Source organism: Calliphora vicina, chromosome 5, assembly GCF_958450345.1.
Source record: "Calliphora vicina chromosome 5, idCalVici1.1, whole genome shotgun sequence".
Classification (NCBI taxonomy): Eukaryota; Metazoa; Arthropoda; class Insecta; order Diptera; family Calliphoridae; genus Calliphora; species Calliphora vicina.
This window is the reverse complement of record NC_088784.1, coordinates 92,224,473-92,247,158: the sequence shown is the minus strand read 5'-3', so window position 1 is coordinate 92,247,158 and position 22,686 is coordinate 92,224,473. Positions and strand designations below refer to the sequence as shown.

At 30.0% G+C, this 22,686-nt stretch overlaps 1 protein-coding gene across 1 annotated transcript; it reads left to right on the top strand.

Moving 5' to 3' along the window:
* The first annotated feature begins 2,547 nt into the window (after positions 1–2,547).
* LOC135962066 (probable multidrug resistance-associated protein lethal(2)03659) lies at positions 2,548–20,444 on the top strand. The gene is made up of 9 exons (XM_065513803.1): positions 2,548–2,967; positions 3,268–3,353; positions 9,973–10,132; positions 10,192–10,567; positions 10,631–11,367; positions 11,432–12,253; positions 18,321–18,781; positions 19,006–19,784; positions 19,845–20,444. Exons 1-9 carry the CDS (start codon positions 2,891–2,893, stop codon positions 20,298–20,300), a joined length of 3,954 nt encoding a protein of 1,317 aa, XP_065369875.1. The 5' UTR covers positions 2,548–2,890; the 3' UTR covers positions 20,301–20,444.
* The last annotated feature ends 2,242 nt before the right edge of the window (positions 20,445–22,686 follow it).

Genomic DNA, 22,686 nt, shown 5'->3' with positions numbered 1-22,686 from the left:
TGTCCGTCCGTCCGTCTGGTTGGCTGGCTGTTCATGTAAACCTTGTGCGCAGATAAGTTTTATATATACAAAATTCATGTCACCAAATTTTGTTATGATCGGTCCATAATTAGTTATAGCTCCCATATAGACCCGCTTCCGCAAATCACTTTAACGTGCATAAATGTTGGTATACACACACAATTCAACATAGTTAACTTCATATAGACATAAATCATACGACCTAATTTCATGGTGATTGGTCCATAATTGGTCATAGCTCTCAAATAAGTCCCACTTCCGAAAATCACTCAAAAATATAAATAATTGAAATTTTAAAAGAAAAATATTTTTTTTTTTTGCTCTTTTACTTAGTGTAAGGTCTTATATGATCGGGCTTGCTTTATATAGCAAACAACAAATAATTTTTTTAATTTTTTTTTTAGTCCCGCGTTGTCTAATTGAATCGCTCACATTTCTGTTCATATTGAGTATGATCAGATATTTTAAGTGTCTATTTAAAGCTCGAAAATGGTATACACGCCCCTTCATGTTATTTTAATAAATATATTTGATAACAAAAAACTTAACTATCATTAACAGTTGATAACAAAAGGTTCATTGGTTCCACAATCTAATCTGCCAGCACAAGCAATAAAGATTTTTAAAAGTGAGTTGTATTGATTTACGTAACAGGTGATCATAAATATTAGCTGGTTCTAGTTATTGAGTGAGAAGTTTTTGTAGCAAAAAATTTAATAGAAATGATAACAGCAAATTAACTTTGAAGGTAGATATGTTAGATAACATTATAAATAAGAAATGCTAACTTTATCTTAACTGTTATGCCAGCAAAATTTTAATAATAGTAGGGACGTAAATTATTCGTGTTTTCATCAAACAGGGGTTAATTAATATCCACAAAACCTTACAATTTTCCAATGAATTTAATTAAGAAACTAATTAAATCAAACGTTGTTCGGATAAAATTGTTCAGCTCCTGGGTCCATAAGTTATCTGTGGCCTTTGTAAATATGATTTCAATTAACATACGGACTGATATCTGATTTCATGAATTCCGTAGACATCACATACAAATTGAACTTGAATGTTGCAAATTTAATCTTTTTGATTTTGTAATTCCGTTTGTAACAAATCAAAATATTTGTCGCTGGCTCACATTAGTATTTATATTTTGAGTCCTCATAAAATTCTAAGACAATCTTGCTATGATGGTCAGTATGTCCGTCTGTCTATTGAAAGCTCGATTAAAATTATACACTAAAGAACTGCGGAAATCGGGCTGCATTTGTTCCTCTGAAGCTAAAAGGTATCCCTCAGAAAATTACTTGTACATTCATAAGTGACTTTTAATAATTTATATGCTGATGAAATTGGACATAAACAAGTTTTATACGAACCGAAGTCTTCCCTGACAGAAACCTGGAGACAAGGGCCTACAAGTCACCATTTTGGTGACATTTCAAATGTTAACAAAAGTGTAGACTAGAATTACTAAAATGTAGTAAAATCAAAAAAATTACATTTTCTAGATCAAAATCGCAAGAAACTTTAAAAAATTCGAAATCAATTTTTTTAAAGCTGCCTAAAAGTATGCTCTAGTTTATAATAATTCAATAGTTTATGGCCCAAAATACTTAATTCGTTTAGTTTTTTCTTACTAACTTATTGACCTACCTAAACTGTGTTAAGAATTATTCCTAGGAAGTTCATATGTTCTAAAAAGTTGTTTATTGAGATCTTAGCTACATTTCTGTAGTTGATTGTTTCCTTCAATTTTGAACGATTTGGTACCTATGGACCTGAACAGTGGAAAAAAGGTAAAAAAATGATTTTTTTAAGATTTTTTTCCCAAATCTTTGGGACCTGGGTGGTACTGCAGCAATTTTTTTTGCTCGTTACAAACATCAACACTAAATAAAAACAAATAAATTTTTTGGAAATTTAAAATATTAAAAAATGTTAATAAGACAGCGAATCCAAAGGGATTCGAATCGAAAGACACAAAGTTAAAAACTTTTTATTGCTGTGCTCTTTGGAGAAATTCGTGATATATTAATAATCTGAACATCTAAGCAGCCTCCTAAGGCTATAATTAACTATATTTCAATAAAGTTCTTGGTTTATAATAATAATTATTATCGCAGCTCATAAACTGCGGTTGTGATAAGATTTACATAGTGTCTGACTGAACTGTTTATCAACCACAAAATTTACACATGAGTTCTCAACAAGAGCTATTTTCTACTGTAAACAGTTTTATTTTTTAATAATAAAAATTAATAAATTTACATTTTTTAAAAGAAAAAAAAGTAAATAAAATTCACTTAATCATTTTTCCACTTAATACTGTTTTTTGTTCTGTTTTCTAGTAGAGAGCAGACGTTTAGTTACTCAGTTATGTCGTTTTATTTTATATCGCTAAGTTTCTTAAATCTAACATCGTATTCATATTCCTCGCCAAAATAATAATAATCTTCAATTCTAATCAATTGGCCATAATTTGTTTATTGTTATTATTTTGCCTAAAATAAGAGAAATTATAAAACCAAATGTATGGACTGCATGAAATTAAAGTGTTTGTTATCTGAGAACATTTCGGTTTACACGTTTTTTTTTTCTTCATATTTTTGTTTTTGTAGCAAAAATCCAATAAAGAAATAATTTAATCATTGATAATTGTAGTGGTTTGTTTTATGATCCGAGGTGGTTTTGTATTATTCCGGTTAGATTTGAAACATTAGCTGTAAGTTTGTCGGGCCGTGAACATTAATTTGGATTTAAGTGAATAACTAAAAAAGTGTGCAAATAATATGTGATCAAATTTGTGAAATTAAATAAAAAAGTGAAAGAATTAAAATATCCTTGATATTATTAAATATCCTTAGAAATGCAATCCTTTAAATCGGATGAGTTGCCGGAAAATCCGCGCCAACATTCAAATCCTTTTTCCTCGTTAATGTTTTGGTGAGTTATTGTGTGGTATTTAAAATATGTATGTAGTTCATTTTTGATAAGATCGTTATAACTCACATTCTTTTGTTTTAAAAATTTATTCGGATAATATTTTTTATCTAACTAAATTATTTAAAATCGCAATAATAGAAGTTTTTTGTTATGAAACTTATAAAAATTCTATATTTTATTAATAAAAAGTATACTAAATGGTGTGAAATATGGCGATCTCACAAATGTGGAATTATTCAAGACTATTGAATTCCAATAACAATTTTATCTATTTATGCATTTGCTTCTTATTTATTTTAGTTTTACAATGCCAACATTTTTCAAAGGTCGCAAAAGTGTTCTAAATGAGAATGATCTTTATCGTGCCTTAAATGAACACAAATCAGGTATGAACAAATAATCTTAATTTTGATAAATTTGATGGAAATTATACTTATATTAAAAAAAATAAGCTGAAAAATCAGGCACTTTTTAGAACAGTCGACTCTTTTGAATCTTATGAATGCACAAGTAAGACTTGTTCATTTATATATTCATTTTAACGAATATTATTCACCAAAGTACTGTAAGATAAAGATTGAAACAATTTTTTTTTTAAATATTTATGAAAAAATGTTTTTGTTAAAAAAAAAATCAGGTAAAAAAGTCAAAATCGGGAAAAATATTTTTAACAAGAATTTTTGTTTTCATAAAAAAAATTTTAGACATAAATTATTTTTCCAAAAAAAAAAAATCTTTTTTTAAAAAAATTAAAAAACAATTTGGAAAAAAAATTTAAAAAAAAATAATTTTGTTTAAGCGATGTCCGTTCGTCTGTCCGCCCATCCACGTAAACCTTGTAATCAAACTACAGGTCGCAGGTTTAAAGATAATTCGACAAAATTTGCCACAAACCTTTATATTGCCCCAAGGACAAAGGCTATTGAATTTGGTTAGAATCAGCCCATTATTTATCCTACCTCCCATACAATTGGCCTATTTGAAAATAGTTAAGCTCTCATAAATATCTTAATTATAAACATATTCAAACCAAATTCAGCACAATTAAGTTTTATGTAAGCCGAACTCTCACGACTAAATTTCGAGACGATCGGTCCACAATATTCCATAACTCCCATATAAGCAACATTCTCGAAAATGTCATTAATATACATACATCTCCGAAATATGTCAGTATCCAAACAAAATTCAATACAAATATGTTTCATATATTCGCAATTCATCCCATAAGATTCAACACAAATAAGTTTCATATCAAAAGAAAACTCTTTATAATCATATACCCGGTGTAGAGTATCATAAGGTCGGGCTTGTCCGACTATACCATTTTACTTATTTATTAAAAAGTCTTCTTCGTTGCTTTTCACATCGCATTTTGTCATATTTTTTTCGAATGAAATATTAAAATAAAATATAAAAAATCAAATAATTCAAATTTAAAATATTTTTTAACACTTAAGTAGTTAAGATAGATGGATTAAAATTTGGCATGTGGTATTCAATATTTGGATCTTTAACTCACTGTTTTTTTTTTTAAATTATTGGAAATCTAAAAGGATATTCAAGGATAGTAATTTCAAAGGACATTTTTGACATCTTTTGATCCTTACAGGATAAAATAAAAATAATACGAAATATTTTACAACTCTTCTTGATCATTTGACATAGTAGGATGATCAGAAGTATTTTAAAACATTTTGTTAAAAATGTACTCCTCTGAAAATTTGAAGTCCTTTTAAAAGGAAACAGGATAACGAAATGAAAAACTGAAAACGCAATTTTTCTCCATTTAATTTATTGTTTCAGATGTATATCATCCGGTTCGTGTCTAATGTTGAGTGTCGTACGGTGTAATTATTATAATAAATATATTAGTCATAATAAAACATTTCATCCTCTTAACAAAATTTAGTAGATTTTCTAATTTTGTTGCTGAAAATCATAAAAAAAAATAAAAAAAAATTCAAACATTTTTGAACAACATAAAAATAGGTCTGTTCATTTACTTTCCCAGTAAATACTTGCAACGAGAGAATAAAATCAAAATTTACAAAATTACTCTATTAAATTCTCAAAAATAATAAAAAGTAAATGAACGCTTTTCCAGTAACAATTGTTTTATACACACAATTTTCTTATTTTATTCCTTTTAAAATGTATAATTTTATTGAAAATTCTTTTTTTTTTACATTTTTTCACCACAAAAATAAAATTGTGAATAAATAAACATTAACACAAAACGTATGAAATATAAGCTGAAATATAACGAGTTCAAAAAAGAACTTGTAATAGTTTGCAACGAGAGAACACTCTCTAAAATGTATATGCTCTTGATTTTTTCTCTACTTGCAAGTTTTTTGAGTTAATGAACGCTTTTCCAGTAACAATTGTTACTAACTAGTAACAACTTTTAGTCATTGAACATAGCTAATATTTTTCAGGACTTCTAGATTTTGTTTTGAAAACATGAAATATGAAAAAAATCATACTATTTAAGAAATTATTTATAAATATTATGAAATGAAATCAAGTCATAATATTTATGTTGAAAATTTTTTCTGCGTTGAAATCTTGATAGAATAACGGTTGGTTTGTTTAGAAAGTCATGCTAATAAAAAACAAAAATCAGTGCGATCGTGAACAATGTTTTATTCAGACCTCATGAAATATATGTATTTGTTTCCTTTGTATTAAAAATTCTAATTCTTAAAAAGTTTGAATTTTGAACACTATGCTAAAAGGGATATTTCTTTTAAATCTTCCCTTTATATTTGATATGGAAGTTAATAATATTCTGGGTTTGATGTATTCTAATTTTTTTTTAAATAAAAAAAAATGTTCTACAGGAAAATCCCGGTATATCGAATCTCACTTTAACGAAAATCCGATTTAACTTACGCTCAAATTCGTAACATTGATCACTTTATTTAACGAACGTTTCAAAAATTGTATGCTCGATATAACGAATGATGAGAAAAAACAAACAAAATCATACAAACGACCAAATTTTTAACATTGATAATCTTATATAGCGAATATTTCGAAAATTGTATGCTCAATATAACGAACAGAAAGTATAAAACACAAAAGTAGTAAAGAATGTAGAAATAAGAAAATAAGTCGTTACAGTACCGTTTTCAATGGTTACTTTCTTTAATAATAGGTGCTGTAATTTTCTCTATAGTGGTTTTAATTGCTTTTTTTCACAATATCGAATAAAAGATTTCGTTCGCATTCTAAGCGAAAGAAAACTGATTCGTTCACATAAACATGAAGTTAGGGAATCCAAAATCAAATTTCTTCTGCTTAGAATGCAAACGAAATTTTTCACTCGATATTGTGGAACAGGCTATAATTCACGTGAATTAAATATGGGAAAACGTAGAAGAATTTCATTGAACAAAAAACTAAAAATTTAGATGAATGAATGAAATATAGAATAACAAAATTCTCAACAAACAAACATTTTATCGTGACTATGTTTTTCCTGTAAATCTTTACACAAATTAAGTGGAATCTGGAATTTTCAAAATCGTTTTTTTTAAATGTTTGTTCCTGAGTTTAATTTTCTATAGGTTGAATCATTTTCAGAATCGAAATCCCTTACAATGAAGGCTTTATTAATTGTGGATAATGCATCAAGCCATCCTCCAGAAAAACAATTAGTAAAAACTACTAAAGATATAAAAATTTTGACGATATTCATGCCTCTTAATGTCACACCGCTCATCCAACCTAGGGATCAAAACGACATACGTTTAGTTAAATACTAAAATAGAAAAAGTTGTCCAAAATTAAAAAAAAAAACATCTCTATATAACGAATTTTTCAATTTAACGAATGGGCCTGACAACATATCGTTCGCTATACCGGGATTTGCCTGTATTCGCTAAATAATAAATTAAAAAAAAAATAAAAAAAAAAATTTTTTTGTTTACTTAAAAATATTTAACATTTTTATTTTATAAGTATAATTTGGTGAAGTGTATATAAGATTTGGCACAGCAAAATATAGCTCTCTTGCTTGTTTTAATTAATATGTTAGCCACGATTTCTAATTTTCATAATTTTATATAATGTAAAATTTAGAGACAAATAATAATTAGAAATATTGAAAGTAAAGCCACAAAAGTATATATATTCTGGGTTCTTATGAAATTGTACAACGATCTACCTTGTCACTCTATTTGTGGGAAGCATGATAGGCCATAAAAGGCGGAAATTATCCCCAATTGTTCTCTGTTGATGAGAAATTTGAAACAAAATATTCGTCCGTACGATGATCAAAAATATATATGTAATAATATATGATATTTCTAAATAATAGTGCAACCATTGCCGACATTTATTGCATGATTTGTTGTAATATAATACTTTAATAATAATTGTTAGTATTCAATATCAGTCACTCATGCAAGAACAAATATACATTTGCCCAGCGCACAGTGGTTTAGAAACTTTTTTTTTTTTGGAAATAATTCGGTATCTTGGGAACTGTTGGAGATATTATTACAAAATTTCACATGGTTAGAGCTGAGGTGTTTTTCAGTTGAATTACATTTGTTCAGCTTCCTAGGGGTAATACGGGCCAGGTTGTGCTCCCTCAAAGTTGGTCACCTCGGGTCTCAAAATTTTTAAAAAAATCGCCAAAAATTCTTTTATGATCCGAATGAGCTGAAATTTGAAATATAAATAGTCCTTGAGAAGATCTACAAAAAATACGCTTACATGTGTAGGTTATCTCCTTCAGTTGAAGAGATATTTTGGTTTATTTATTTTTTTTAATTTTGCTCGATTTTTTTTTTGTTTTTTAGATATGGCGGCCCTACGGAGGTTCGAATTTTTTTTCAAAATATCTGCTATATTGGCAATAAAATTCTAAATAAAATAAAAAAATATTTCGTTCGTGTAAAAAGTTACACGCATCCAAAGTTGGAACATGTAAAATGGGCCTAATTTTTTACGATTTTTCCTAAAAAAGTCCCTATATTTTTTCTTTTGTAGAAACAAATTTTCTTTGGGACTATATACAATTTTTATATGTTCCGGAAAGAAAACTTAATGCAAAAGCATGTAAAGTAAAATTGGGCTCACTTAAGCGGACACAGTATCCCCCAGACCTATCCAAACTTGAACAATTTTAAAAAAAATATTTAGGTTTCAGTAAAAAATTCTAAAAATGCAAAGCACCGATCCTCGAAAAAGTTCCGTATTTGTATAACCCTATATGTTGTTTAAATACTTAGAAAGTTGTTTTACTATCCCACGGTAAATAGCGTCACAGTAAGTACTTTTCTAAAAAAAAAACTCAGTTTTTGGAACACATTTTCCCGTTTTAGGAATTTCGGTATTTGAAAATAAAAAATTTCAAAAATTATAATGTCATTAATTTAAGGACATTTGGATCTAAACTAGTTCCTAATTTTGTTATGATATCTTTAACCGTTAAAATTTTACATTAAATCAAATTTTATATTTTTATTCGTGGAAAATCACCATATGAAAGTTTTTTTTAGTTTTTAAGGTAAATGAAGTCCCACAATTTTATAAAATTATTTAATTTTACTAAAATATCAATCCTCAGGTCATAATGTTTTCAACAGTATCAAATACTTGTATAAAAAGCCTTTATTTACTCCTCAGAAGTTCCACAAACCTTGCCCGCTTTGACAAATTTGTACGTGTTTTCATATAATGCCTACAAAATGTTATTAAAATATCAAATGTAAATTTTGAATTCAAACACATACTGACTTAACAGAAATTTTAGTGTAACAGATTTTTGCACGCATTATTCGACCCTCCGTAGGGCCGCCATATCTAAAAAACAAAAAAAAATAAATAAACCTAAATATCTCTTAAACTGAAGGAGATAACCTACACATGTAGCGTATATTTTGTAGATCTTCTCAAGGACTATTTATATTTTAAATTTCAGCTCATTCGGATCATAAATGAATTTTTGGGAATTTTTTTAAAAATTTTGAGACCCGAGGTGACCAACTTTGAGGGGGCACAAACTGGCCTGTATTACCCCTAGGAAGCTGAACAAATGTAATTCAACTCAAAAACACCTCAGCTCTAACCATGTGAAATTGTAATAATATCTCCAATAGTTCCCAAGATACCAAATTATTTCCAAAAAAAAAAGTTTCTAAACCACTGTGCAGCGGTCATTTGCAATTATGAATATTCGATTCGACTTTTTGAATATTCAACCTCTCTCTCCTCTAATTGTTAATTCAGTTTTCTATTTAGCTGCCTCTGATTTCTGCCAATTTGTTTTTTATCAATTAAACAAACCATTAAATTAACATTAACTAATCAATGTGAAATAATCACAATCTAATCAAACATAATTTCTTTGAGACTCAAACAAATCATATAACTTTTTAAAATACAAATACTCATTTATGATTGTTATCTAATACATGTTAGCACCATGCCCACGACAATAATATGTAATCATAAACATAATTTGTTATCTAATAGTACTACTACACCATTTCCAATTGTATTTCAGAAATTTCCATTTATTTTTCCGAAATTTCTAACTGAATTTCAGAATATTCCAATTGCATTTCAGATTTTTCCATTTATATTTCAAAATTTTCTAATTGTGTTTCAGAAATTTCCAATTGTATTTCAGATTTTTTAATTTAAACTTAAAAATATTCTAATTGTATTTCAGAATTTTCAAAATGTTTTTCAAAAATTTCCATTTGCTATTAGAATTTTCAGAAGTAAAAATTAAAATTTCTGAAATACAGTTTCTGAAAAACAATTAGAAAATTCTTAAATTCTTGGACATTTCTGAAAATCAATTAGAAAATTCTGAAACATGAATGAAAAATTCTGAAATAAAAATGGAATTTCCTGAAATATCAATGGAAAATTCTGAAATAAAAATTGGAATATTCTGAAATTCAATTAGAAATGGTGTAGTTAGTGTTTTAGTTAATAAACATTATTATTATCATGAAAAGTGTTTTTTGAACTTTACAGATTTTGTTGGCCATAAACTTAGTTTGGCGTGGGAAGAACAATGTGAAAAAGTAAAGGGCACCAATAAAGAACCCAGTTTATTAAAGGCCACTTTTAAGGTGTTCGGTTGGTATTATATGATGTTGGGTATTGCATTGTTTATCATCGAAATTGGTTTGAGGTAAGTGGTGTTTATTTGGACTTACAATGGAGTTTAACAAAATTATATTTCCTGAACAGATCTATGCAACCTTTGTTTCTGGGTAAGTTGGTATCATTTTATGCAAATGCAAATAGTACCGCCAAAGACGAAACTGAGGCCTATTTATATGCAATGGGCGTGATATTGAGCAGTGCCTTAAGTGTTTTGTCCCTGCATCCCAATATGTTGGGCATCATGCATTCGGGCATGAAGATACGTGTGGCTCTTTGTAGTTTAATTTATCGCAAAGCCTTGCGTTTGAGTAAAACTGCAATGGGGGACACCACTTCGGGCCAGGTGGTGAATTTAATGTCAAATGATGTGGGACGTTTGGATACATCAATGTTGCATGTGCACTATTTGTGGATAGGGCCAATAGCTATTGCTATAGTAACCTATTTAATGTATTTAGAGGTGAGCGGGAATTTGAATGTTTACAAAATAAAGTTATTTAATTCTAATTAATCTCTGTTACAGATTGGGGTCTCCTCTTTATTTGGCGTGGCCTTAATGTTACTGTTCATTCCTTTGCAAGGGTTTTTGGGCAAGAAAACCTCTATTTTACGTTTGCGCACTGCCTTGTGCACCGATGAGCGTGTGCGCATGATGAATGAGATCATTAGCGGCATACAGGTGATCAAAATGTATGCCTGGGAATATCCCTTTGGCAAGATGGTGGACTTCATAAGACGCAAAGAAATGAAGGCCATACGTTATGCCAACTATATACGCGGCATGTTGGCTTCATTTATAATGTTTGTCACTCGTGTGTCCATTTTCGCCAGTCTGGTGGGCTTTGTGTTGTTGGGCAATTTCCTGACAGCGGAAAAAGCCTTTGTCATTACAGCTTATTATAATATTTTAAGAACCATTATGACGGTATTCTTTCCTTTGGGAGTGGCTCAATTTGCCGAAACTTTGGTGTCATTTAAACGTTTGCAAACTTTCATGATGTTGGAGGAGACCTCATTGGCTGCTAAGAAAATTAACCAGGATCCTGCAAAATCTATACCCAAAGCTATTGTTAGTGAAAATGGTAAAGAAACGTATTTAACTCCATCTAATATTAAAGCGGAGTTAGGTATTGATATTCGTAATTTAAAAGCCAAGTGGAATGTTAAATCCATGGAGTTTAATTTAAATGATATTAATTTGAATATAAAACCCAAAACCTTGGTGGCTGTTATAGGACCGGTGGGTTCGGGTAAATCGAGGTGAGTTGAATTCTCTAAATCCTTAAAACAAAACATTAAACAAATATATCTTCCATCCATACAGCTTAATACAAGCCATACTTGGCGAATTGCCTCCTATATCTGGTAGTGTAACAGCCAATGGTGTTTTGTCATTTGCCTCTCAAGAACCTTGGCTTTTTACCGGCACCGTGCGTCAGAATATACTGTTCGGTCTGCCACTAGATAAGAAACGTTACAATATAACGGTGAAAAAGTGTGCCTTACAGCGTGATTTTGAGCTACTACCTTATGGCGACAAAACCATAGTGGGAGAACGTGGTGCCTCCCTTTCCGGCGGCCAAAAGGCACGCATTAATTTAGCCCGAGCTGTGTACAGGAAAGCTGATATTTATTTACTTGATGATCCTCTTAGTGCCGTCGACACCCATGTAGGTCGTCATTTGTTCGATGAATGCATGAAGGAATATTTAAGAGAGCACATAGTCATATTGGTTACACATCAGCTGCAGTTCCTGGAACAAGCTGATGTCATTGTTATAATGGATAAGGGCAGAGTAAGTGCTGTGGGTACCTATGAGTCTATGCAGCAAAGTGGTTTAGATTTTGCCCAGCTACTAGCCAATGCCGAGGAGGAGGAAGATGACAAAGAGTTTCTGTTGGAGGCCAAGAAGCAGAGGCAAAGGCAAACTAGCGAGACTTCACTAACTTCTACCGTGGAATCGGTAGAGCTAAATAATGCGCCTAAACAGTTGGAAGAATCAAAGGTGGAGGGTAAAATTGGTTTGAAGTTGTATAAGAAGTACTTTAGCAGTGGAGGTGGCTATTTGGTGTTGGCGGTTATGACCTTTTTGTGCCTGGCAGCTCAGATTTTGGCCTCAGGTTCTGATTACTTTTTATCGTACTGGTGAGTTTCTCATGCCCATATTTGTCACATCCATATTTTTAATTTGCGAAATCAGAGTCGATATTGTCAAGTCCGTCTGTTGGTTGAAATCAACTTTCGGAATTCACAAAATAACTTAAAAACATGATTGATACATCAATATATCAGGTATAATCCTGCCGTATAGGTCGTGGGGCAGAATAAACATTTTTGAGAAATAAATCTGGCATTTCTAAAGGGCACAGCCAAGGAGTATTCATGTTTAAGTTATTAAAATGGACACTACAAATGATACACGGGTGGCGCTATGGGCGACATGTACAATTTTTAAATACGTGCCATTTTTTTTCTCATCCGATTTCAAAGATTTTTATAGTTTTGGAAAACATGCTTGCTTGTGATCAAAATTGAAATTTTAAAATTTTTCCATAACTTGGTCCGTCTTTTTTAAATATAGGTCATACTTTTGAAACGAATTGACCTTGTAAGTTAGACAACAAAATTACCAATAACATACAAATGATTTCAGAGAAATATCTATAATAGATTCATAAATAATTAAAGGATTTCCAATTTAGTGGCGCAAAATAAAAAAAAAAAAACTTTCGCATATTTGATTTATTGTTATGTAGTTTCAATCTATAGTTGTTGCTGTACTTAAAAATATTTAACATTTATTAATAACTTCAGTGGTTTGCTATTGACAACTATTTAAATGTAAAAAATATTTCAGAAATTTTTTTTATGAAGAATTGGTTTCAAAGTTGTTATTAAGCTGGATAGTACAAGGTTTTCTTTAAGTTGTATTTTTACTTTTTTTTATGTAGATGGAATATGAGGCTTGGTAAATCAGAAAAATAAAAATATATTTTCCGCTATTTGTGATAACCAATGGCCATATTCTTATAGAATTTTATTTTTTTTACTTTTTGAATTTTCGGAAGGTTGCCAGTTACTAATGCTGTGAGATGCAGTCCTAATTTTGTTACCAATATCAAGGCCATATTACAGACTACATATGGTAAAAAATTTAGCTGCGAAAAAGTGCGAGGTGAATTTATATAATTTTTTTAAGAAATTATTATCGTTGGGACGATGTAAAATCTCGTACTAAATTTGTTCCTTATTTTTTTAAGATTGTATATAAGAAGTGTTATTGGTAATTACATTATATAAAAATTAAATTTATGTAATTCTAACTACTTACAAGTTGCTAAAACCAAATGCCCATATACCAAATTTGCCTTAAAATTATGAGTCCTTTTAAATATGGTAGTGTTTTATTTAGATTAAAAATATAACATTTGCGTATTTCGCCTTTTATCCAATAAAAACATACTGAAATATCATTGGATAAAAGACGAAATGCGCAAAATAGGATTTGACTTTAGACCTATCGTTTCTTGTTTTTTTTTTCGTCAAAAAAATCGACCCACCGTAATGTACATACTTTATTGTTATTTGTTCTTATATAATGTACTCATGCAAGTATTTTAAGCTTTTTGGTGTTTAAAATTAAAATTCTAAAAAATTAATTGCTAAATAAAAAATTTTCTTTTAATTGTAAAGACATAATTATGTACGTTTCTTTCTTATAATTTTCGGGATTTTAGATTTCCCGAAAATCTCGAAACCCCGGGTCGGGATTTCGGGATTCTTTACCAAATCCCGAACCCCAGGATTTTCAAAAATCAGTCCCGATTAGCATCTCTAGTTTCATCAGCAAGCTATAAAATAGTGGAACCGTTATCGAAAGATGTTAGGCAATTTTTGTTGGATCCATTACTTCCTAGTGATTTTAAAAATCTCATAATAAAAATTCACAAAATTGTAACAAGTGTTAGTTAGCTTAATTACTCTTTATTTCATTGTTTAATTATAACTAAATTATTTATAATAATGAAATAAAATCATTTCATAACAAATAATTGTTATTCGTTTTTAAAAATAAACTTATTAATAAAACTAAAAAAAGTTTAATTTTATATGAATATTTCGACCTATGCCGGCAATAGGGTAAATGTACAAAATCTATAGATTTAAATAGTTACTTGCTATAAATAAAATTACTTATATAATTTAAATTTTTTGAAAGATATACATATTAAAATAATTTCTTACAATTGAAAATAGTATAGAATTTCTTCCGAGGTAGTGTAGTTTAGCAGCCTCTCCCGCTCATTCTACTGAAGTAGCAGTACCCATTTTGCATTACTTTATTAGCTTACCTCCTTGCCTGCAATATTTCCATATAAATGAAATTAATTTGGCCAAGGGTTTAGAAGATACGAATTTAGTTCCACTAAATTAGGGTTTTCTCCCACTGTGCGTCGTTCGGAATTTGACCTATCTATTTTAAGAATTTCGAATCCCAAAGCTTGATCTGTTCCCTATTTATCCCCAAAGTATTTTCCCAGCCCCGAAGGAAATGTGGACTCTATGGGTTAAATTGTAAAAAATACCATTTTTTTATTTTCGATCCAATTTTTAGGAATTGCTGTATTCCCTTTGACGCTTTGAGAAGTTTTTTACACTTTGTTACTTAGAATGACAAATTTAAAAACCGTTGAAAAATTGAGTTTTGTTTATAAATAAAGATTTGATTACATATTTATTGAGTTACTAAAACTAACATTTGTATAAAATTAGGAACAATTTGATCCACATTTATTCCGAACTATCTTTTTTTTAGATATATTAATTTTTGGTCTTACAAAGAAAAATTCAGTCAATATCTCAATTAGATTCAAAAAACTCCGTCCTTCAAAAATATTGGCAAAAGTCATAATTTTTGAATCAAATAAGATAATCAAATAATTTAAAAGGCATATTACAGACAATTGATCAAGGAAAGGATTCTACGCCTTTTAGGTATCTTCAAAGTTTAAATTTGAAAACATTTTTTAAAATTTTCGATATTACTTTAACGGATTTTTTATGATTTAAAATTATTCCAGAAAAGATTTAATTTTTAGTTTTAGGAACCATGTCTTTTTTTAAAAATTTTACCTCTGGCTAAAAATGGGGCAAGGTCGGGAAGCTGGACATTTTTGCATTAAGTAAAGGAATAATCAAGGAACTGATTTTGAAAATATAGCAAATATAGAAATTTATAATGGACCAAATTACTTAAAACTGGAATGTTTTATTGAACACAGAAAATCAGTAACTTTGAGTGTATGAGTATTCGAGTTTAAGTTATTAAAACGGGCCCTACAATTCTCCAGGGGCGGCGATATCGAGGCTCAAATTTGGGTACCTTTGACATGAAACATTTTTAAACACGTGCCACTTTTTGTTTTCAATCCGATTTCAAAAATTTTGCCCATATTTCCTTCGGTGCTGGAAATATACTTTAGGAATAAATAGAGGAATAAATAAATAAAAGAAGGTTTCCAAAGCAGCTTTCCCTTTTCTGATCCCAGCTTTGGGATTTTAGAACACGAACATGAAATTTTGGTAAAAAAATAGGTCAATTTCCGAAGGACGACGTATTCGAAAAATATGTCATGGTTTTTATACCAAAATGTTCTCCGTAAAGATACCTCACAGAAAAATAATTTTTTTAATTGAAAATGGTTTATTTTTTGATCCATAATTGATATTGCTCTGAAATGTTTTGTATATTACAAGTAGACATGCTAATCGGGACTGATTTTGGTAAAGGGATTTGGTAAAGAATCCCGAAATCCCGACCCGGGGTTTCGGTATTTTCGGGAAATCTAAAATCCCGAAAATTATAAGAAGGAAACGTACATAATTATGTCTTTACAATTGAAAGTAAATTTTTTATTTAGCAATTAATTTTTATTAGATACTAAAAAGCATAAAATACTTGCATGAGTCATTATATAAGAAGAAATAACAATAAAGTATGTACATTAGGCCGGGTCGATTTGTATGGAAATCGTATAGCAGAAACTCAATCTACGCAAAATTCTATGAAATTATCCCCAAGAAACCATAGGTCTAAAATCAAATCCTATCTTGCGCATTCCGTCGTTTATCCAATAAAAAAACTATTAAAAAAATATATATTCTGAAATATCATTGGATAAAATACGAAATGCGATAGGATTTGATTTTAGACCTCTGGTTTCTTCTTAGAATTTTCCGTAGAATGCGTTTCTGCTATACGATTTTTCGTGAAAAAAATCGACATACTGGTGAAAAACCGTACTTTAGAATAAAAAGTGTTTATTTTAAATAGCTTCTTAAGAATACTATTGCATCTATGGTTTCATCTGCCATTCTGGAACGAATTTTGTTTTCGACATATGCTGCTGCCGAAAGACATATTTCATATTGGCAAACCCGTTTGCAAATACTTATAACAAATCTGCAAGTATTTTCCTCTTGTTCCTTCAGAAATAAAATGATGTATTTCTTTTGCAAGTTGAAAATCTACATTATAATTTGGTTTCGTTATTGTTATTTGGGGTTTTTACATTTATTAATAATATCTTTTAGCCTTTTAGCAATCGAATTTCATCTGAGATAAAATTAATTTCATTTGAAGAGGATTTAAATTGAGTTTTGTTAGATAACTTACAAAAAAAAGTTGATGAATTGATTTTCGAGAGCCCTACTCAAGGAGAACCAAAAATACCGTTTTCCTTTATTAACTAATTGTAGCAGGAGTTGAGCTTAACAACTTTGCTGAACATCACTTTGCGATATTCGGGCATGTAAAATGTCAAAATGAATGAAAAAGTCACACAAAAATGACAATTTCCCCTATTTATTTATGAAAAACGGGATTTAGAAAATCCCGAAAACCCCGGGATTTTCGGGAACGGGATTCCCCGTTTAGCATCTCTAATTACAAGTAATTTATTTGTATAACTAAAATTCGGTCCATTCGGTCCAAAAGTGCGCCCTATATCTTTAAAAAAGTGGACCAAGTTATGGCCAAATTTTAAAATTAAAATTTTTAAATGCCTATAACTCAGAAACTATAAGAGATAAATAGCAAACGCAAGCATGTCTTTTCAAGACCTAGCAGAGCGCTTTCAAAAAATCTTTGAAATCGGATAGGAAACAAAGAATTTTGATTCTGCCCCACTATGCGACATATGAAACTCTATAAAATTTCAGACCGATATAGGATAATGATCGGGTTAATCAAATATTTTTAACCCAAATTTTTGTTCAGCAAAATATTTGTTTTTACCAAATCATTTTCTTTACCAAAAATTGTTTTTAATAAAAATTTTTTCATCCAATTTTTATACCCTTCACCATGAGTGGCAAGGGTATATATAAGTTTGTCATTCCGTTTGTAATTTCCACATTTTTCATTTGCGACCGAAATAAAGTATATATATTCTGGATCGTTATAGATAGCGGAATCGATATAACCATGTCCGTCTGTCCGTCTGTGTGTTGAAATCAACTTTCCGAAGCTTGATTCATACATCAATATCTCCGAAATTCTTCCGGCTCGGTCGCTATTTAAAATCGAGAAAATCGGTCCACAAATGGCTGAGATATAAGGAAAAAACTAGTACAACCTCGATTTTTGACCTATTTTTTACCTCTATCTGGATTACTAAGTCATTAATATAGACAATGTGGATATCTAATGACAGATATTTCAAAGACCTTTGCAACGACGTATGTATATAAGACCATAGTAAGTTGGACATACAATGGGTCAAAATGGGAAACAAATATTTTTTAACCCGAATTTTTTTTCATCAAAATTTTTTTTTGTCATAAATTCTTTTTCCAAAAAAATTAATTAAAGAAATTTAAAAAAAAATTTTTGAAAAAACTTTTTTTTTAAAAAAAATTAAAAAACAATTTGGAAAAAAAATTTTTTTTAAAATTTTAAAACATTAAAAAAAAAAATTTTGATTTTGTTTAAATAAAAATATTTTTAAGTATAATTTGGTGAAGGGTATATAAGATTCGGCACAGCCTAATATAGCTATCTTACTTGTTTTCATTAATAAATATTTGTTTCACCAAATTTTTTTTTAAATTTTTATCATAAAGTACACCTTGGGGTATATAAGACTCGGTACAGCCGAATATTTATGATACTTGTTTAAGACTAATATTTTTTTTGTTTCTTAAATTCTAGGGTCAACAAAAATGAAAACAGTTTCCCTGAATCAACACAAGACTCTGTTAAAACCGATTCCATTGATATTTATATTTTCACCGGCCTCAACTTGGCTGTCATTGTATTTTCCATGTTCCGCAGTTTCCTATTCTTCAATTTGGCCATGAAATCTTCTACGTCCCTGCATAATGCCATGTACTTGGGTGTTACACGTGCTGCCATGTATTTCTTCAATACGAATCCTTCCGGTCGTATTCTTAATCGTTTTTCTAAGGATATGGGCCAGGTTGATGAGATTCTACCCAGCGTTATGATGGATGTTATACAAATATTTTTGGCTTTATTTGGTATTTTGGTGGTTTTGTGTTTGGTAAATCCCTGGTATTTGCTGGCCACAGCGGTGTTGGTGTTTATATTTTATTATTTGCGAACATTCTATTTGAAGACATCGCGAGATGTTAAGCGTCTGGAGGCGATAAGTAAGTAGTAGAGAAAGAAAAGTTTTGTTCATAGACAATATGGAGATCAAATGAAAATCATTTGAAAGACCATTCCAACGATCTATATAACGACTGACAATAGTTTTAAACCAGAAATTTGTTTCTCCTAAAAAATTTCTTAATCTTAAAGTATAATTTGGTGAAGATTATATAAGTTTTGTTAAGTACATCACTTTAATTTGTAATTTTTTCCCTCATTTCAGCCCGCTCCCCCATCTACTCCCACTTGGGAGCCTCTCTTAATGGGCTCGCCACCATTAGAGCCTTTGAAGCAGAACAGGTTTTAATTGCTGAATTCGACAACTATCAGGATCTTCACAGTTCTGGTTTCTACATGTTTTTGGCCACAAGTCGTGCCTTTGGCTACTGGCTTGATTGCTGTTGTGTCGTCTATATAGCCGTCATTACACTAAGTTTCTTCTTGTTCTCGCCCGAAAATGGAGGTGATGTGGGTCTGGCCATAACTCAGGCCATGGGTATGACGGGTATGGTGCAATGGGGTATGCGTCAGTCGGCTGAATTGGAGAATACCATGACCTCGGTGGAGAGAGTAGTGGAATATGAGGCCATAGAACCAGAAGGAGAATTAGACTCACAGCCGGATAAGAAGCCGCCTCAGACCTGGCCTGAAGAGGGACAAATTAAATTTGATAATTTATGTTTGCGTTATAATCCCGATCCTAAATCGGATTATGTTTTAAAATCATTGAATTTCATAATAAAACCCTGTGAGAAAGTGGGTATAGTGGGCAGAACGGGAGCTGGTAAATCGTCTTTGATCAATGCACTCTTTCGTTTGTCTTATAATGATGGAGCGGTGATAATAGACCAGAGAGATACCAATGAAATGGGTTTACATGATTTGAGAAGTAAGATTTCTATTATACCCCAAGAGCCGGTGTTATTTTCCGGAACAATGCGTTATAATCTCGATCCATTTGATGAGTATTCAGACAACAAATTATGGGAAGCTTTAGAGGAGGTAAGTTATTATATTTAGATGGTAATTTATATAAATTTTAACTACTGCTGTCATTAACAGGTCAAACTTAAGCATGTAGTGGCCGATATGTCTCATGGTTTGCTCAGCAAAATCTCCGAAGGTGGCACCAATTTCAGTGTGGGTCAGCGTCAATTGGTTTGCTTGGCTCGGGCTATTCTACGAGAAAATCGCATATTAGTTATGGACGAAGCCACCGCCAATGTAGATCCCCAAACAGATGCCCTCATTCAAACCACGATTCGTGAGAAATTTAAAAACTGTACCGTTCTCACAATTGCCCATCGTTTGCACACTGTCATGGACAGCGATAAAGTTTTGGTAATGGATGCTGGTCGTGCTGTGGAGTTTGGCTCTCCCTATGAACTGTTGACGGTGTCAAAGGTCAATATATTTCACAGCATGGTTAAACAAACGGGCAATAGCAGTTTCGAAACGCTATTAAAGGTGGCTCAACAGGCTCATGAAAACAATTTGCTGGAAAAGAAGGTGGCTTAAAGAAAGACTTGGCACTGAAATCGAAATTCGACAAGTTATATTTGCATAAATGTGGGGTTTTATGGTGTTGACAGTTTTAAAACCTAGTATGAAACACAATTTTATGCTATTTGGCAAAGCAGTTATTTGTATAATTGTTCAGTTATATTGAACCAACGAAAAGAAAAATCTATGTGAATAAATTTATTTAGTTAATTTATTTTTTATGTTTTTGTGTATCTTTTTTCAATTGGGAAAAATACTTATTATAGAATAATCTAATTTAAAGTCCCTCAACCTCTAATTATTACAAACGAATCTATCAAATGAAGTTTTAACATCGATTTGACTTTAGGGAAATTGAATTATGAATATTTTTCGGATATGCATAACAGTTATGATTATTTACTAAAGAATTTTATAATATGGCCACAGAAAATCATTTTACTCACAGTTATTATTACAATTAAAGTTAAACAAAACGTAATATTTTTTTTTTTCAAAATTGTTTTTCTATTTTTTTAAAATTTTTTTTTTTATTGAAATTGAATCCGATATCTATAACGATCCAGAATACATATACATTTTGGGGTCGCAAATGAAATTACAAACGGAATGACTAATTTATATATTGCCTTGCCACTCATGGTGAAGGGTATAAAAAGTAAATAAAAACAAGAACGCGACATTTAAAATGAAAAAATATCGAAATCCTAACAATTTTAACAAGTTAAATAAGAGCAAGAACGAGACATTTAATATCAAACAAGTGAGAGAGCTATAGTCGGCTGTGCCGAATCTTAGATACCCTTCACCAAATTATAATTAAAAATTATTTTTTTTAAAATATTTTTAGGTAAAAAAAATTTCAATTTTTTTTACGAAATTTTTTTATAAAAAAGTTTTTAAAATTTTTTCTTTTCGAAATTGTTTTTTAATTTTTTTTTTAAAAAAGTTCTTTTAAATTTTTTTTTTTAATTTTTAAAAAATGTTTTTATTGGAAAAATTATTTATGACAAAAGAAATGATTGATGACAAAAAAAATTCGGGTTATTGTCTATATTGATGACTTAGTAATCCAGATATAGATAAAAAATAGGCCAAAAATCGATGTTTCTCCGGTTTTTTTCCCTTATATCTCAGGTATTTGTGTGCCGATGTTGTCGATTTTAAATAGCAACCGAGCCGAAGAATTCCCGATATATTGATGTATGAATCATGGACATACATATGTAAGTTATTTGGGGGCTACGGAAAGTTGATTTCAACATACAGATGGACACGGCTATATTGAATCCGCTATCTATAACGATCCAGAATATATATATACTTTTTGGGGTCGCAAATGAAAAATGTAGAAATTACAAACGGAATGACAAATTTATATATTGCCTTCCCACTCATGGTGAAGGGTATAAAATGTAAATAAAAACAAGAACGCGACACTTAAAATGAAAAAATATAGAAATCCTAACAATTTTAACACGTTAAATTAGAGCAAGAACGCGACATTTAATATCAAACAAGTGAGAGAGCTATAGTCGGCTGTGCCGAATCTTAGATACCCTTCACCAAATTATACTTAAAAATAATTTTTTAAATATTTTTAGGTAAACAATATTTAAATTTTTTTTTTTCGAAATTTTTTTAAAAAAAGTTTTTAAAATTTTTTCTTTTCGAAATTGTTTTTTAATTTTCTTTTAAAAAAAGTTTTTTTCAAATTTTAAAATTTTTTTAATTTTTTTTTTTTTTAAATTTTTTTTTTTGAAAAATAATTTATGACAAAAAAATTTTTGATAAAAAATTCGGGTTAAAAATTTTTTTTCCCAATTTGATCCATTGTATTCCCAACTTAGTATAGCTTTATTTACATCGTTACAATGGACTTTAAAATATCTATCATTAGATATCCGCTATATTGTCTATATAATTGACTTAGTAATCCAGATATAGATCAAAGATAGGGCAAAAATCGAGGTTTTCCCGGTTTTTCCTTATATCTCAGCCATTTGTGGGCCGATTTTGCAAGTTATTTAGGTGCTACGGAAAGTTGATTTCAACATACAGACGGACATGGCTATATCGACTTTGCTATCTATAACGATCCAGAATATATACTTTGCGGGGTCGCAAATGAAACATGTAGAAATTACAAACGGAATGACAAACTTATATATGTATACCCTTGCCACTCATGGCGAAGGGTATAAAAACGAAATCCTAAAAATTGTATTTCTATTAACATTTTATTGTTTCTAATATACACTCAGGTCTCGTTTTATGCGGATTAAAATTTATGCGGTTTTTAAATTTACGATTTTTTTTTGGAATTTTAACAGATTTTAAATTTTTAGATGTTTTTTTAAAATTCTAGTGATGAAAATGGTATTTTACAATATGATTATAT